The 19,328-nt window shown below is 39.8% G+C and overlaps 1 protein-coding gene across 1 annotated transcript in view; it reads right to left on the reverse strand.

Annotated features, from left to right (window-relative positions):
* The window catches only part of FAT4 (FAT atypical cadherin 4), a 139,854-nt gene that overhangs the window by 47,801 nt on the left and 72,725 nt on the right, over positions 1 to 19,328 (reverse strand). The window contains exons 2-6 of the mRNA XM_053403450.1: positions 16,535 to 16,666; positions 12,185 to 12,446; positions 10,211 to 10,561; positions 3,762 to 4,684; positions 2,760 to 2,934 (exon numbers count right to left, since the gene is read on the reverse strand). Of these exons, the coding sequence (XP_053259425.1) occupies positions 2,760 to 2,934; positions 3,762 to 4,684; positions 10,211 to 10,561; positions 12,185 to 12,446; positions 16,535 to 16,666 (1,843 nt within the window). The remainder of the gene's footprint in view (positions 1 to 2,759; positions 2,935 to 3,761; positions 4,685 to 10,210; positions 10,562 to 12,184; positions 12,447 to 16,534; positions 16,667 to 19,328) is intronic.

Genomic DNA, 19,328 nt, shown 5'->3' on the forward strand with positions numbered 1-19,328 from the left:
CTAGAAACCATTGAGGGATAAGAATGCAGGAAAAACTCTCTATGTATTGATATGGTTTGTGATTCGTGGGTTTGCAGAAGTTTGCTAAAAGTCAGTGCCTACAAAGTTCCACGTAAGCTCTCCCCACTTCACACAGAGATATCTAACCTCTTCGTAACTGAAGTCCATCATCAATGTGAGCGAGGGACCTCCATACCAAGGAGCGTGGTGCACAGTGGTCCTCAGTTTTTCTAGACCAAAGAAGTATGTTGTAACAAGCCAACTCCAGGAGCATCATATCTGCAAGTCTATCTTAACAGTAGCAGAATGTGTGGTTAGATAGAGCTACGGAGCCACTGTCCACATAAACCTACAGTTATGGCAAACATGAAGACATATAAGATTCTTGTGTGTGTGTAGACAGACATTTGGATGATATAGATTTTGTTAAGTAACACGTTTGGTGGGACATTGGTGTTACTGTTGCTGCTTATTTATTGAGTCAGGATGGCGGACAGTTTGAGACTTGAAGGATTTCTACCTGTCCTTTTCTATCACTCATCTGTCTACCTAGAGACACAAAATACATTTGCTTCCATGTCTGCCATCACACCAAGTTTCCAGTACTTGTGTGGAGTATGTGTATACTACTACACTACGGGTGCAATCAGAGAAAGAAAATAATGAGGCAACTAAGACTTTGCCCTTCCCTTCATATGGTGCTCTATTTTTGAAAAGCACACACACAACTTATAAATCTGGGTTCTATGTAAGGAAGTACATTTCTGAAAATAACCGACCAGCATTCACCCCCACCCCCCGGTAATAAAAACCAAACCAAGGTCCGTGAGGTAATATCTGTTGCATGATTTATTTTCAGAGATTGTATGGGTGAGTGTTAGTTTTTGACAAGCTGCCCTTTTTCATGGTTTTGGCACACTCGGCTTTGCTAGCTGCAAAGGAATTCTGCCGTGTTATCTTGGCTGAAAACTGTGTGAATTACACAAGCTTAAAAATAGAAGTGACACATAGAAGGCATTAAATAAATATTTTTAAGGGCTACTATGTACAATAAATGTGGATCCTCACTGTAGCTTACACATTTGCCTACTCAAGGGTAGTCCCTTTGTCTGTTTTGTCCCTATGAGTCTGGAAGTCAAAAACTTGGCAAAAAAACTCCTCAAACAATTCCAGATATGAGGTTTATAGCTTCTTCCTTTTTATTTCAGTAAGATTCGGTTCACTGGAGTATTATGTATTTTTGTGTGTGAAGTGGAAACAATGTCAACCAAACCAACAATCACTGGGAAATGTCTATGAACACCTTCCAGTATCAGCTCATATTAGCTCACTCTACCCATTGGGATGTCTGCTCCAAACACAACCACATATATGGAGATCCATGTGGAGATTTTGAAAATGAAGACAGGGCTTTTGCACTTTTGACAGTAGAAGAGAACATTTAAGTGGATGTATCTTGTTATGTAAACTTCAGTGCCCTCTTCTACACAACTATTAAAGTTCTAAGAGCCCTGTCCTGGGGTACCTTAGATTTTTACCATGCCAGTACATTTCATTTGGGACACAGGAGGAGGTTTCTATTAACACAGCTAAATGCCACAAAAGGCTTGAGGAACCATTTGGAAACTTGGCTTCTTAGATGCACCTCTGTTTACACAGTATGCTGCTACTGCTGCTACATATATTTCTATTCCAGAAAGGGCTAAATTCATCTGGCCACTGTAAAATAGTAAATATTTTTTATATCTGTGTGGAATGGCCACAAGATGGAAGAGACCAGTTATCAACACAGCCAGATCTTTGTGTTTGTAACGATTCACCCTAGCACAGCTCAGTGGTAGAGCATATGTTTTTCATGTAGAAAGTTCAAGGTTTAATTCCTGGCATTTCCAGGTAAGACTAGGAAGGGCTCCTGCCTTAAATCCTGGAGAGTCACTAGACGATACTGAGCAAGAAGGACCAATGGACTTACTCAGTATAACACAGATTCCTATGTTCCAGTTCTGCGGCTCATTTGCTGCTACTCCTCTTTCCCTTTCTTTATGTGCCAGAAGCAAAATGCTTCAGTTTTTATCCTTGTACACACTCCAGAAAACTACAGCTACCACACCACTGACAACCACATCTTTTATCTCCTGGGCTCCCCAGTGAAAAGCTAGAAAGAAAAATTTTCTAACAGAGAGGACATAAAACGTGTAACTGATAGCAGTTGCCAGTAAAATACAGGATAACTTTCATGGTGCTTACAGGAGTGCAGCATTCTATACTTAGTTTTTCTCTATCTTATTTCAGCTTGCATTATTTCTGTTGTTTGGCAAATAGACCCAGCCTTGGGGAAAAACAAAAACAAATGACCAGTTCCTGCACGGACAGAGAAGCTACTAAGTGATGGTGACAGAGGTAGCAAATCAATAAAAAAAGCACCATGGAAGTTAAATCCAGATATTAAATCCAGATTTTGAGAGCATAGATCGTTTACAGTGCAATCTAATACATGTCTACTCAGACGTAAGTACCATTAAGTTCACTGTGGCTTAGTCCCAGGTAAGGGTATAGCATTGCAGCCTTAATGTTTGTAGCTGGCTTTAGTGGAATCAGGATTCCATCACAAGGGTGTTATCAATTTATGTAATTCAGCATCCCCCTGAACAGAAAGGAATGTTTAGTTTTACGTTTCATCATTTCTTTAGATATAAGACTATGTCTCTTGGTACTTAAATAGGGCTGTGCAACCTGGATAAATAATTGACTTGGCTTACCTGAATCTGCCGCTGTGATCAGCATGTTATATTGCCCCTTTTTCTCTCGGTCCAAGCTCTGTACAAGGTGGAGCTCCCCATTGGCTGAGAGCGTAAATGCCCCATCTTCATTTCCACCAATAAGAAGATAGGTCAATTTGCTACTTGGGCCCTGATCATCATCCCTTGCTACAACCTATAGAAGTAATGAAGCACAATATAACTACAAATCCCTACCCAACGTCCCTTTGTTGGCCATACAATTATTTTTCATGTATTGAAGGAAAAGTGGCCTTGTGCTTGACAGAGCAGATACATCTATTAAAACTGATTAAAACAACAAAAAGATCCGGCATACCTTTAACTATTGCTTTAAAGATACCAATTATATTCCCACCCCCGGGCAGCTGCTGCTGTCAACGAAAAATTGAACGTAGCTATTTAGAAAACAAATGGTAGACATGCATCTATATTTTAAAAAAAGATTTAATAACACTTCAGTAACTACACCAAAAAATTACTGCAAAGCAAAAAATTGAGAGAGAATAAAGAAAAGTGGGTGAAAATGAGAGGCTTTTTTTTAAAAAAAATGAGGTCAAGATAAAAAAAAAGCTATTTAGTTTCTGTTTAACGCACTGTCAAGGGCTAAAACTATCTTAGAATTATGGAAACAAAACCAAGCCATTATATAGTTAACTGTATATGGTGGTATCAAACCAAATACTTTTGCAAATGAGACAACTTCCACTTGTGCAATAGGACTTCCCCACCTTGTCCTCCTACCTGTGTTGACCCCAAATATGCTCCCCAAGGTTTGGGGGAACAGAATAGTTGGAGGTGCAAGGAAGAAATCAGGGGGGAATCCCATTGTGCAAGTGGAAGTCATTCTTCTCATGAAAGGAGCTACTTAAAACCTGAAGCCCCTGTTCAGCGTAATACAAAATTGATGGCTGACATCCAACAACAGGTTACTCTGATTATGAAGTTGTATGCACTATTTATTACTTTCTCACACATACTAACCTGGAGAATGACCTTTGGTAACGTTTCCAAGTTTTCTGGGACATTTACAGAATAGGGAGAGAGTTCAAATGTAGGAATATAATCATTTACATCCTTCAGAATAATGCTGACTGTAGTGGTATCAATCCGCGGGCTACTTCCACGATCAGCTGACTGAACTGTTAATGCATAAGAAGGCGTCTTCTCTCGGTCCAAAGGTTTAGCTACTGTTATTACCCCTGTGACGGAGTCAATCCGAAACACATTGTTAGTATTTCCACTGATGATGGAATAGCGAACTTGCCCATTGGAACCCTCGTCTCCGTCTGCAGCAACCACCTGAACCACGTCTGTCCCAGTTAGAATATTTTCCGCAATCTCAACTTTGTATAATTGTTGAGCAAAGACGGGATTGTTATCATTGATGTCAAGGACTATCACAACTACATCAGTAGATGAAGAAAGAGGTGGCTGACCTTTGTCCATGGCAACTACAGTCAAGGTGTAATTAGAAACTGTCTCTCTGTCCAGTTCTCCAGTGAGCCTTACTTCTCCATCAATCGTACCAATACTGAATTTGTTTCTCAAAGGATTTAGTAGATTGTACTCAATGTAGCTGTTTGGACCACTGTCTGGGTCCGTTGCTTGGGCTTTGAAAACAATAGTGTCAATAGGGGTATTTTCTGGGATGTAGGTCAGCTTAGGAGAGATAAAACTCGGAGGGTTGTCATTCACGTCTAGCAGAATGATAGATACTTGTGCTGTGCTTGTGTATCTGGAGGCTGGGAGAGGAGCCATATCATGGACCTGAACAATAAGACTGTAGAAAGATTGGCTTTCACGGTCCAAAGGCTTCCTGATGCTTAGAATCCCATTTTTGTCAATGTTAAATTGGCTTTGGCTATCTCCAGAAGTAATGCTGTAGGACAATTGTGAGTTAGAACCTGAAAACCGAAAAAAACAGAAAGAAGACAGATTTAACCACTTTTAGTCATTAAGGACATAAAGCATGTTAGTTATCCTGAATGTTGCATAATCAATAGCATACTTCAACTGTTACCACCACTTACAGAGAACACATGGAGAAATGGGATTGTGTTTGCTGCACCATGTGAACATCAGTGTGCTCAGTGCAATGTTTGAAAGCAGAGACAACATGCATACAGCTAGAAGATGATCCCTGTACTTGTCATTGGTATATTACCAGGACCATTTGGAATATGCACATAATTGCTTTAAAAGATAAGAAGTCATTGATTTGTCCCTGTGACAGTGCCTTTGGACAAGATCTTGTATGCCAAAAGTCAGTATCACACCACCAAACCTGGTTTTGCTCTGGAGCAGCTGAGGCTGTGATCAGGTTACCAGTTTCTATTAAAGAAGAGATGGTTAAAATTCAGCTGAAGATCAGCAAACATTGCTTTATATGGGATATATAAACTCTCCCACTTGTTAACAAATACTGATTTAGATGTAGGATTTTTTTTCAGCAGACAATAAAGAGTTTCCACAATGACAACAGATTAATCCGATGAGGTGCTGTGTTGCGATTCTCAGTCATAAGGCTGAGAGAGTCTAACTTCTGTATAAAATATTAGGTTCTGATAACATTCACTGTCCATGGTGTGACACAACATGCTACACTGGCAGCTGAATTGGTAATCCTTTTCCTGGCACTAGCAAGTTTAAGTCTATAGCTCATGTGTGAGTGATCTATTGAGAACTGCTTCTTGATTCATTGAATAGAAAGGCACAATTTGAATAGAAAGCTGAATAAAAAAAATACAATTTACATTGGGGGGAGGGGTGCCAGTTCCTTTTAAAAAGTTCCCATCTAGAAGAAGAACAGTTATTAGGCAGACAAGATTAGAATGGTGAGCACAGTTTTGGTTAATGGCAACTGAGAGCAGGAAAAACCATAACTCGGTGGCAGAGCAATGCATTACAAGCATAAAAATTCTCAGGCTAAGAAAGACTCCTGTCAGAAGCCACGGAGAATCATTGCCAGTCAGTGGAGACCAAGGGTTGGGTACCATTTTGCCCAGATATTTTTCATCCACAGAGGCAAACTGTTGAAGTTTCCTGACAGGGACAGGGGTTAAATACTCTCATCTGCAGGGACTGATCATGCCCAGTGAACCAGCTGACATCAAGGGAGTCACCTGATTGACAGACAGGTGTAGTTTCACTAAAATAGTTCATGGACAAAATTAGAATCCTGGTGGGCCAAGGCTAGCCCAGATTCCAGAGGTCCCCTATCACTGGTACAGCTAATAAGGAGTTTTATGAACCAGCCACCTAACTCAGTATAAGACAAGTTTCCTGTGTTTCTTAGGTTTCATGTACTGACAAAAATACCATGCACCCTTACTTCATTGGAATTTAAGGAGCCTAACTCAGCAAAACATTGCACCAAAAGCTGGTAAGCAGCTCTAAGCGTGCTATGCACTGGGAAATATATGGTGACAGTTTAAAAAACCAAAACCCATTCTGTTTGTATTATTCATTATAAAGTCAAACCAACATCTATCACTTTCTCATGTCTCTCCATTAATGGCTGAGACCTTACAGCGCTAAATAAATAATGTGGAAATTTTATCTGACTAATTGGTCATAAAGATTGAGGTTTGCATTTAATGGCTTTCATTTTCCATCAAGCCCTTCCTCAACAGTCTTTTTTTCCACTTTTTGTAAAACTTGATATTAGTTATTGATACAGTCAATTGCTTTATTCTTTATGCTAACACTTCTCAGTAGCAATCTGAGGTTCTTAGGGGATAAATTAAGCCCTGTAATATTCAGTGAATCAATCACGGCTATTTATTATTCTAAAACTGAAAAGATGCTATTTCATTTTAGTGTATATATATAGATGATGTATTAAATAACATTCTGCATATATTTTATGCCAGACCTAAATGAAAACTTGATCCTATATTTACCTTACACTTTAGCAGAGCTCTCTACAGAAAAAAAAATGCATTGATATGGGGGGGTGTATATAAGCCAGAAATTGGAGGGGAAAATACCATATTTAATAAATGGTAATTTATTAGCTGGTAGCAATTTTTCAACTGATTTAAATAGGAAAAAATAAGACTACAGAAGCAAGACAACAATTTTGGAATCAATACTGAATTGGAGTCATGACAGTGAAGTCTTTCACATTTATCAACTGAGCTGGTGTGATATCTTGAAATGTTTAGTTCCTCAGGGAACTTATAACAGTTTTCAGTCCAGTTACTGTGAGGAAAAGGAAAGTTGTCAATTTAACTGGGATTGAAATCTTACAGAGGCAGAATATTAGGAGGAGGACAAAGCAGAGATGAACCTGAAAAAGTGGGTAGATGGAAAATGAGACTTGAATAACATAAAATATGATACTGTGGCCAGCTTCTGGCTACCATTATGAGGAGCTCTGCTGCCACCATGGAACATAAAATTTGCTTCTACGTTTAATATTTCTAGCCACCAATGGTAAATACAGGTCACCAATATTGGTTCCAAAAATGCCCTGAATAAACAAAACATCTCCATTTTCATCACCACCAATGAATTATTGGGGAATGGATTTCACCACAGCCCTGGCTGAAAGTAGGGATGGGGAAGGCGTTCAATTTTGTTTGCCCTCTATTAGAAAACAGCTAATTGACATTTCTCAATCCAATGCAAGATCAGAAATACAGCTACCCTCAGAAATTCTCACGCACCCGAATTCTAAACAAGAACCTGGAGAACTCATGCCAATCACAGCACAAAAGAATGAGCTAAATGGACTGATGGTCTCAGTATAAAACATTCATATATTTACATCAGATTATGTTTGAAATTGGTTTGAATTTTAAAATCCAAGACAATAAGCAGCCTTCTTTCAATTATTGTCTAATTACATCTCGAAGGTTAACTGATATTATTTTCACAATAAGGATTTCCCCATATTTTGGCATCAGCTCCTGGTCATACAATAAAAGTTTGCAATGCTGGGTTTTAAAGCTGCTTTGCAATTAAACTTTAAAGTGGATCAAACAATAAGAAATATCATTTATTTGTTCAGGATTTGAAAGTTATAGTTAATTTTCTTTGATGTTAATTTTGTTCATAGAATGCCAAAAAAATCCAAAACTTAAGTTAATAACTATTGTTTTCAGAGGGTGTGTTAAACAGGAAATGACACTGGATATTTAGCATCTGAACTCTCCTTCCATCTTCATCATTGTTTATACTGTGGAAAAACAGGAAATTTGCCAGAATCCTGCCAATCTGTTGTTTCTAGATTCATTCTTGGAACATGCAGAAACAGACAATGTCTTAAGGAAAATGAAGTTTCAAAGTACAGCTGGATTATGTTTTCTGGGGTATTTGTTGAGACGTGGGTAAGCTTTTGATCCATTTACAGGAAAACATTGGCATTATATTGACAAAATTAGCCATGCTTGTTCCATTTAAATCAGTGGAAGAAGGTGATCCTTGCCTAAATTAAGTCTAAACAATTTCCATAATATATCTTCAAAATAATTATATCGATAAGATACTTTATATGAATTCTTATCAGTGTAAATACAGTGGTACCTCAGGTTACAAACACTTCAGGCTACAGACTCCACTAACCTGGAAGTAGTACCTCAGGTTAAGAACTTTACCTCAGGATGAGAACAGAAATCATGTGGCGGCGGCGGCGGCGGGAGGCCCCATTAGCTAAAGTGGTACCTCAGGTTAAGAACAGTTTCAGGTTAAGAACAGACCTCTGGAACGAATTAAGTTTGTAAACAGAGATACCACTGTATATTGAATACTGAAATTAGAGGGAGTTTAGAGTCTTTACCCAATACAGTGGTACCTCTGGTTGCGAACGGGATCCGTTCCGGAGGCCCGTTCACAACATGAAAAGAACGCAACCCGCAGAAGGGCGTCTGCGCACGCACGGGTTGCGATTAGCCGCTTCTGTGCATGCGCGTGACGTAATTTTGTGCTTCTGCGCATGCGTGAGTGGCGAAACCCAGAAGTAACCCTTTCCGTTACTTCCAGGTCACCGTGGGATGTAACATGAAAGAAAGTAACATGAAGCCAACGTAACATGAGGTATGACTGTAACCTGAAGAAAGTTGGTCACACTCAGGGCTTTTTTTCAGCAGGAATGCGCCTTCCAGCACCTCTTCCCACACCATGCCTTTGGCTCATGAGAAGACTATCCCTGGAGCATGAAGAGGACATCCTTTATGGGCACTGGAGAGGGTCTTTTCATGAGCCAGAGGTGCAGCAGGGTTTTAATAAGGCTCTTCAGCCTCCTGGGCTAACAGCTGATGTGTGGGAAGAAGCCTCCCTGTGTGTCAGCTCTGCAATCTGCCCTGTCTCTCAGGCTTGCGTGTGCTCACAGAATTCACAGAGCAGCCCTGTGTCTTTGGCTGGCGCAGAAGCAGGAGGGAGAGGGCAGCATTCCTGCACCTTTTTTCAAGAAAAAAGCACTGGTCGCACTGAATATCGCATGGTCTATGCTCTGTAGGAATACCATGTATCTCCTACATGTTCTAATGGCCCACTTTAATAATATCATGCGATAATAACACATTTGAGCTGACAAAGTAAGTCTCAAATCCAATTGTCGGAGAGAGTTATAAGGTAATTTCCACTCTCATGCTTCTGAATGTCAGTTGCTACAAACAGCAGGAGAGGAGAATGCGGTTGTGCTCAGGTCCAGCTTGCAGAATTTCTCTACACAGGTGGTTGGCCACTGGGAGAACAGGATGTTGGACCCGATGGGCCAGAAGGCTCTTCTTATGTTCTTATTTGTAATGGAAACCGATCAGGCTAGCATTTTTAAATCAATGCTCTGATTGACATTATGGTCTAGGTGTATCTACAAATGTAATGAGTTCAGTGGGATTTAATCTTAGGTAACTATGTATAGGATTGCAGACTGAATCCTCAAAAAGTTTCATCTATCCTCATTTACCATTTACTTAGTGAGTGAAACAAAACTATTTGATATTTATTTCAGATGCTACTAAGGGTGATGTTGATTATAAGTTTTGTAATATATTTATTTATAACTTTATAATAATTGCTGTTCTTTGACCCCTTATGAGAGATAATACTCAGATGGTAGTAAGGTACAAAATTAAATGTGCAAATTAAGGGATCAGGGGAAAAAGACAAAGAGCAATTTTTTTAAAAAAAAACGATACCAAAATTAATCTACAAGTAGGGGCGATCCTATGAACAACAGTTAAATACAATGAGGGATAAAAAGGGGGGAAGTAGGGTGGATTATTAAACTAATATGCAGCATCGTTAGGACAACCCAGAATGCCATGGAAGGCTAGGTTGGGAGGTCGCTATAGAAGCTATGTTTGATGGTGAATTATGATGTGTAAAAAAATGGAAAATGCATAAATAATAAATAATAATCAAAAAGAATAAATGTGCAAATATACTCCCAAATGCATACATTTTAAAAATGGGAAAATACATACCATCATCTGCATCAGTAACATTGAAAATAAGGATAGTAGATCCTGGAGGTTGGTTCTCCATCAAAGATGTGCTATATGACGCCATGCTGAATACTGGTGAATTATCATTTACATCGAGTATATTGAAATAAGCCCTCACAGTGGAGGATTGCCCACCACCATCTTCCGCACGAACTGAAAGAATGTAATATTGCTGCACTTCATAGTCCAACATACAAGTTAAGTTAAAAACTCCAGTGACTGGGTTGAGGAAAAATGTTCCATCTCCATCGTCTTCACTCACAGTGTACGTGATTTCTCCATTCACACCTGAATCTTCATCTGTGGCTAAGATGGCTGCCACTAAAGAACCTAGAGATGAATTAGGAGAGTGGAAAAACCAAAATGGTTCATGTCAGAGAAAATACGTGTCCTGCTATCCATTATTATAAGTGTGTGCCAACATATCTATGAACAGTATTTAAATGATAGTTTATTTAAGAGCATTTGTATCCTACTCATCAGTTTAACAGGATTTGTAAAGAATCAAATCCATAAAGTTGGACACATGATCACATTATTTTTTAAAAAAAAGTCGGGGGGGGGGAATATACACTCAAAATATACTCTGGCCTAGGTCATACATAACACTGAGCCAAGGTTTCTCCAACAAATGGTGAGTTTGCTACAAGTTGTTCCACAAATGATCAAACAAGCCACAGTTTTTCCATAAATTTCTTTCTTTTCCAGCTGCTCTTGCCTCATAGCTCTTTTTAGTTTGGTGAGCTTCTGGGCTGGGGTGGTCAAACAAACCATGGTTAAGGAACAGTACTGATATCACACATAATGCCAAACCATAGTTAAAACAAATCATGGTTTGTAGCCAACAACTAACCATTGTTTCAGTTTGTGGTTTGCTGGTAGGAAAAAATCCTTGTTAAACCACTAGGCAAGGTTCACACAGCACATTAAGCCTTGGTGTGATTTGTGAACTCTGCACAGCAGCTTAACTATAGTTTGTTCACTGCCAACAACCCATACCATGTCAAAGAATCATAGAACTGTAGAGTTGGAAGGGTAATGTTTTAATAATCCATAGTTTAGTGTTATGCGAGAACAAAGCCATTGAATATATATTCAAACCAAAATTTCTGCCCAGCAAAATTTTAACTGAAGTTGAACTTTTTTTTCCTCCTTGGAAAAAAGCATGATACAGTTATGTTCTTAATGGGAAAATGGTGTTCAAGTTAAGTCCAGTAAAACTCCATGTTTCAATATGGTGTACTACTCTATTTCCTCATAGACCTCTGAGAGTATAATTTCACATTTATAACTTTTCCAAAGAGATAACATAACCTCCTTTCGCAGCCTCTTATGCATAGGTGTGTCAAGAACTCCTGATACGTAGCGAGATATTTTAAATGGTCAGCAGCTAATCACTGTACTTGCTGGTTTTGAATTTCACTTCATACTTGAAACAGAATATTATATAGTGCTTCAGATATTGAATGTGTTTTCACTCATTCTAAATTCTGTTCTTATGCCAGTCAAAGAATGATATTTTTTTAAAAAAGAAAAAGAAACAGAGGGAATCTAGTGAACTTATTCTCGCTATTCCACCTGTACAAGCTTGGAAAAGAGAGAGCTGGGCTAGTTCAAGCTAACTTTTAGATAATAATGTGCATATATTTGCCTATCTCTTCTGAGAGTGACAACTTCAAATTGTAGTAATTGTAGTAGCAATTTAAGAGTTTTATGGGACAAGGGCAGCGAGTCCATAGTGTGCAGTAAACAAAAACATAAGCAGAGAATTGATGCACAAATCAGTTAAGCCTAGATACCTGGCCCTTTTAATGTCGTTCGTTATTTAACTGGTATTAAATTTGCTGAATCCGCACAAAAACATAATATTTCCAAAGAAGTCTGAGTTATTACAGCTGATAAAAGCACAAGGAAGCAGGAATGATAAGGACAGTAATGACATCTACTATTCACCTGGAGTGGTATCTTCTGGTATGTCAAAGGAATAACAAGGTTTGGAGAACTTGGGTATATGATCATTAACATCACTAATAGTAATGTTTATTCTCATATCTGAAGACTGCAGGCCATCATCAGCACGGACTAGCAGAGAATATTTAGAACGGCGTTCTCGGTCCAAACGCTTGGTGGCTATCAACTCTCCCGATTCTGGATCGATATGGAAGCTGTCATCTGCACCACTGATGATGGTGTAAGTTACCAGAGCATTTGCACCCTAAACAGTGACAAGAAAAGGTCAAAGTGCATTATATTTTCATCCAAATTAACGGCAAGCTTTTGCACTGATTCTAAGAATTTTATTACAAATTTTAAAGAAATTTTCAAGTAAGTAAGTAAGTAAGTAAGTAAACCATGGATTTGGAATGATGAGCTGATCATATCACTTTTATATTAAAAAGTAAACAGAAAAGTTAGAGTACGAAGAGCTAAGATTGGAATCTCCCTATAATGTCCCTCAAGGCTCCCCGACACAAAAGATTCCCTTGCCAAATAAACATTTTTTTTGCACAAATCTGTCATTCCTGATGTATTTACTTGCACTGGTACTGATCATATAAAAGAGAAAGATACTGCTGTGCCCCTTCTGTACCCAGCACTCTGCAAAAATAGGCCATGTGATGTTGTGTTGTCAGGGGACTGACCGGTGGGCAGCCCTTCTTACCCATCCTGTGGGAATGGGGGACCCAGTTCTTCACCCCTACTCCACTATAGCACCTGGTTAAGAGATGCTGGTTAAGGAAGAACTGTGAGGGGAGAGACTTCATCAGGCAAGGCTTTCTTCCACCTGCACTGCCCCATCCTCCAGTCTCTGCTTCTCAATTTGCATTGTATTATTTTATGCACTGTGACTTGCCGTTGTTTTACTGATTATAGTTTAGAATTTTTTTATTATAATTGTTAGGAGTGGATTTTTGTTTAATTTTTATATGCTGGTATTTAATATTAATAGGGACGCGGGTGGCGCTGTGGGTAAAAGCCTCAGCGCCTAGGGCATGTCGATCGAAAGGTCGGCGGTTCGAATCCCCGCGGCAGGGTGTGCTCCCGTTGTTCAGTCCCAGCGCCTGCCAACCTAGCAGTTCGAAAGCACTCCCGGGTGCAAGTAGATAAATAGGGACCGCTTACTAGCGGGAAGGTAAATGGTGTTTCCGTGTGCGGCTCTGGCTCGCCAGAGCAGCGATGTCACGCTGGCCACGTGACCCGGAAGTGTCTCCGGACAGCGCTGGCCCCCGGCCTCTTGAGTGAGATGGGCGCACAACCCTAGAGTCTGTCAAGACTGGCCCGTACGGGCAGGGGTACCTTTACCTTTACCTTTATACAGTAGTACCTCAGGTTAAGTACTTAATTCGTTCCGGAGGTCCGTTCTTAACCTGAAAGTGTTCTTAACCTGAAGACTACTTTAGCTAATGGGGCCTCCTGCTGCCGCCGCGCCGCCGAAGCATGATTTCTGTTCTCATCCTGAAGCAAAGTTCTTAACCTGAAGCACTATTTCTGGGTTAGCGGAGTCTGTAACCTGAAGCATATGTAACCTGAGGTACCACTGTACTATTCTAATGGATTGTTGAATATTACTTTATTTGATATAAGTTGCCTATTTTAAAGTTATGTTTTATTATCACATTTTTGTATTGGATTGGATTGTTATATGGTGTACATTCTTTGTTTCTTCAGCTTGTAAACCACCTTGGGTATTGTTAATTAGGAAGACGGTATACAAATTAAAAGTGATGGTGATGATGATGATGATGATGCTATAGCTGCAGCTTGCTTTTGGGGGAACCTGGAGCCTAGCTGGGGTAGGACAGGTCAGAGCTGAGCTAAGTCTTGAGGAAATTGTATACCCATATGAACTTTTTTGTATGGCTGATATGAAGCAGAGGGTTGTGTTTCATACTGAACATTGTCTTGTAAAACACACTTCCTCATTCTGGTGATTCACAAGACTATGAAAACAAACAAAATGTTTATCTGTTCAATGGTATGGCAGGGAGCACTGCTCTCACTCTGAATGGACTTCAAAGCCATGTAGTCAAGCAGATTTGTCAATGTGATGACATCATCAAGCCTCATCAGAGTGAGATAGTGCATCTAGTTTTTACTGTGATTGACTGTGTTATGTTGACCAATGTAACTGGATGTGTGGCTAAGTAACATTTTCTACATGATCCTTGATAGGCTGCAATTCTCTCAGGAAGAAATTGTTGTTGTTGTTTTTAAAAAGGCATTGTGCAGTAGTTATGAAAAGGCAGGAGATGACACATAAAAAGGGGTTTGAGAAATCTTTGACTCTGAAAACCCTTATTTTGCCTCCACATTTCTGTGAACAAAAAGTCACTGTAGTCTTACTTCCTTGCCTACTCAGGGGATACATTCCACAGTATTACTTTCATACTCAATGTCTGTGCAGTGTGAAGAACACTTACCCATAAAAGTATAATTAAAATGTTTGAACAGATTCTTTCAATAATAATCTTATATTACTCAAGTGTTACATTCTTTATCATCCAAGTGTGATACTTCATTTTTACAACAATGTGCCTCAGCTATAGACTCTTCTACCATAACTGCTGCTGTGGGTAAGGAGCAAATCCTATAAATTAGGCAAGTAAGAAGAAAATCTAGAAATTTCCTGTCAACACTTTTGAAGTACAGTAGTACTGTGCTGTGAGATATCATAGCTATCATTAATATTCATCCCATGGCACTAGAGAAAATGTTACACCTTCTGTGCAGATTGCAAAATAGTGACCACCTTGATCCCATTAAGTTGAATATTAGCCAAATGCAGCAATCAAATTCTGTCATATGAAACACTCTTTTACACGTTAGGCAATGGGTTTCAAAGAAGCCTTAACCTAGTCTCGTCATTTGGCATGCACACTTTTTAAAACATGTCACTACAGATTTCATGTAGAGGTTTTTGTATGTCATGGATTTCTAACACTCTACTGAAGCTTAGAGGCTTTCTTGGAGATAGACACAGTGACAGAAACTTCCTTCAGGCATTAATATCTGTCAAATTACTCAACTTTGGACATGCTGGCTAGCCCTGCCACTGGTGACTATGCAATTAACATAAATGACTGCTGTGACATAGCTTTCACAGATACAGCTGGATGCATGAAGATTTCCATATGATTTGGAACTCTGGGACATGTGGAAACCTTATTGCAAATGAATGTATGTGCACTACAGGTGGTCAAGCTATTTGTATGAACATCAAGATGCAGCACTCAGATCCTGTGTCGAAAAAGAACATGAGGGGACAACGTCTGAAGAGGGCAAGAGATATAAAAAATAAATAAATAAAATCATGCCATGCAAGGCAGACACAGAGAAAAGGAAGAAATGTGTACAGTGGTGGATGGTGCCTTAAACCCCCATGTGGCTCTCCAATGTTTAGGAATCTGCCACCTCACATATTTCTGCAAAATGTCATGAATCTATTTGAGGGGGCTGTGGCAGGTGGGGTTGGTCTCTGTGTGGCCCCCAGTATGTAGAAGAAGAGTTTGGATTTGATATCCCGCTTTATCACTACCCTAAGGAGTCTCAAAGCGGCTAACATTCTCCTTTCCCTTCCTCCCCCACAACAAACACTCTGTGAGGTGAGGCTGAGAGACTTCAAAGAAGTGTGACTGGCCCAAGGTCACCCAGTAGCTGCATGTGGAGGAGCGGAGACACGAACCCGGTTCACCAGATTACGAGTCTACTGCTCTTAACCACTACACCACACTGGCTCTCTTGGGGCCAGAAGAGGAGCTGTTCAGGTGTACCACATGTTGAGATGAGGGAGGGGGCATCCGGCAACTGTTAAAAGGCTGTCATGTGGAAGAGTTTGAACCATCTCCCAGCAGAAAGAAGGAGCAGGTAAACAGGAAAGGAAACTGTACAAAAGGAAGAGAGGGGATGGATGAAAGATAGGCAAGACGAGAGACTAGAAAATAGGAAGTAGAGGATAGACACACAGGAGAGAAAACATTGTATGTTAAATAAAGCAAAGCAAGCGATGTCCTGTGATGGATGAGGGCAATCAAATTAATTTAAGTAAGGTCCCCACTAGGGGAGTCTCTGAGAACAAGAGACCACATGGGGTTCTGAAAAGTCCTGGAATCAGGAGCGCAGGGATAGAATGGGCAGTCTCAACCCACAGAAAAAAATTAAACACTTGCATTTTTCCACTCCACGCCACCATCTTCCAGGCAAAAATCAGTGGGTGGAGTAGAAACAAGGCTGGAAATCTATGCCTAACAACATTGTTGTGACAGAAGTGTCCTGCTACCCTTCAAAGAAGCAATAATATCCTACCTCGTCAGCATCCATAGCTGTCAGCTGCATTATTTTAGAACCATCTCCGATATTTTCTTCTACAGTCAGATCAAGCATATCTGTAGGGAACACTGGTGGGTTGTCATTGACATCTTGAAGAGTTATTTCCACCTAGGAAGGAAAGGGGGGGGGAAGCTCATGATTCATTTATTAAATATAAGTAGTGCAAGTTGCTTAACTTTACATTGAATCAGGTAAGCAGTACGCAATCTGATGTTTCAGGAACTTTTCTGAAAACACAAACGAGAGAAAAAGTCCCGTGATGGTTAAAATTCCACATTGTTTTGAAATCTTCTGAGAAAAAGCCTGTAACCTACATAAAGCTAATTTGACTTGTTGATAGTAACTGATTTTAAATGGTCCTAGTCTAGTTTACGTTGGACATGGTCCACTGACTGACTGTCAATGTAATCCCTAAAAGTTGGACCCCAGAGGATAGCTGCCAAGACCCGGGGCACGGGATCATTCAACCATTAAATGCTGCTTGACATAAAGATGAGGTGGTGTAAAATTCTCCCTGAAATGTTTACATATTGGCATGTCCAACAGCCAGAAAGAAAGAGTGCAACTTTTAGCATTAAAAAAGAGTTCTGATTTGCCCTTCTTTGTATGAGAGAGTTAGGGGTGTTTTTTTTAAAAAAAAGTCAATATTGGAAGCAAGTTGTTGTAACATCTCTCTGGATCGCCCCCTCTCTCTTTCCACGCTTAAACCCAAACACATTTTATTTTTCACAAGTTCTGTTTATATCTTTTACAAACACTAATGGCAGCGTCTGAAATTATTTGCCAAAGCTGTTTACTCCATCTCCTGTGTAAGCAAGATTGTTTAGTTCTCATAAGCTTGCCGATGCTGCGTTTAAAAAGCCAAGAGCTTAGAGTTCCACTGCTAGGTAGACACATACTAATAATCTCCCAATAAAGAAAAGACAGGCAACAGATGGTTTCTATCTATAGTGAAAGCAAAGGATTCCCAGAAGGCCTGGACCAATAAGTGGTCACCAAAACGTGAAGACCACCAAGGAGATAATGGCATAGTTGGGGGGCAGAGCTGCCTTCAGCAAACATTAGATAGCTGATTGTTTAGCAGGGCTGGAAAAGCGGGGTGGGAAGAGCGAGGGGCAACTTAAAAGTCAAAAGAGATAAGCGGATTGACAGACAGAAACGTCATTGTACTTCAGCAACCCACTTCATCACTATTGACAAGAGAGTTCTGGTTTCAGAAACATGGATGGAAATAATCCAAGATAAAAACCAGCACAAATATCTTTTTGAAACTTGTGTTGTTCATCCAACAAATTTGCATATCTCCCACTCTTTGGGGGATATGAACAATACATTGCAATACCCGGCTTCTTTGATCAGGAAAGCCAAAATCCAACACATTTTGGCATTTATTTATTTTTTGAAATGGAGAATTAAATCAAATCTCAACCGAATGAGGGTAGCAAGAATTTAATGAATAGAAAGAAGCTCAGTGGAAAAATAAATTATGTGATGCTTGCCCGAACTCTTCTCTAATACAATGCAAACTATACAATTAAACTATACAAACTCTACAATTAAAGCACTATTATACAACTTTGAAATTTATGGCTCATGGTTTCCCCAAAGAATCTTGGGAAGTTTCTTAAGGGTGTTGAGAGTTGTTAAGTGTATTCCCCTCATACACTTGACAGAGTAGTTTAATATCTCTCCTGACATCCAGTCACTCTATGGTGGGAAGAGGGGTCTCTGAATAAATCTCAGCACCCTTAACAAACTACAGTCTCCACGGTTCTTTGGGAGAGGCCAAAACTGTTTAAATGACAATGTTTTAAATGTATGGTATGTGCTATATATCAAAATATATGAAGGCAGGAAGTATGATTTTATAAATACCCCACCTGTTTATGTTTTGGTTGTTTAGCTTGAATGCTTATAACCTGCTTTATAGCCCTGAGAAGCTTTCAAAGTGGCTTACAAAAGAGTCATATAATAAAAATCAATAACAGAAATCATGGTGTTCCTCTGGCGCCAGGATAATTCAGGTGGCATTTCCTTTTTTCATCCTTGGCCTTCCCTGGTGTCACCGTTCAGCCTGTGCCTACAACGCAGCAGAGTCCACTGGATCACTTCTGAACAGGGCCAAGCAGCTTCAACTCACTCAGCTTGTGATGGAGGTAGACCTTCGCTGGTTGGCAGTTGGCAACAGCTCCCACAAAGGGCCTCAGAGGTACATATGTGGAGCTGAGCTGCTGGAATTAACTTGGCCCATGTTATATCTCTCTCAGGTTGTACCTTCCCATGATAGAAGCTACGGTACTAAATATGTATGGCCTACATACACATGTAGGGTGAGTGACTGCCCTCCACTGGGCATCAACTCAATTTTGAGGTACATATTAATAGACACTCCCTTACTTGTGTTATGCATATACACATTTCCTTGCACCTCTACCGACTGCTCAATAGCAGCACTTCCTACTGGCTGTTCACATTCCTAGTTCACCTGCAGCTCAACCCTCTCCCTCTCTACCCAACCCCATCACAAAACAAAGCCTTCCAGATGCCAATTCCACGAAGGACCTTTTAATGGTATCATCTGGGACTAATCCATTTTAGAAGAAGGCATGGAAAATCCCTTTCTTTGAGAGTAAATGAACTGAGCACGAACTAATTACAAAGATGTAAATCATGGTCTCCTCAAGCCTGTCCCTCCTATGCCAAATTTGCACCTGGAGTTTTCTGTAGCTGTATTTTAAAGCTTCTGAACATAAGAATTAGCATACGCATT

This window comes from Podarcis raffonei, chromosome 9 (assembly GCF_027172205.1).
Source record: "Podarcis raffonei isolate rPodRaf1 chromosome 9, rPodRaf1.pri, whole genome shotgun sequence".
Classification (NCBI taxonomy): domain Eukaryota; kingdom Metazoa; phylum Chordata; class Lepidosauria; order Squamata; family Lacertidae; genus Podarcis; species Podarcis raffonei.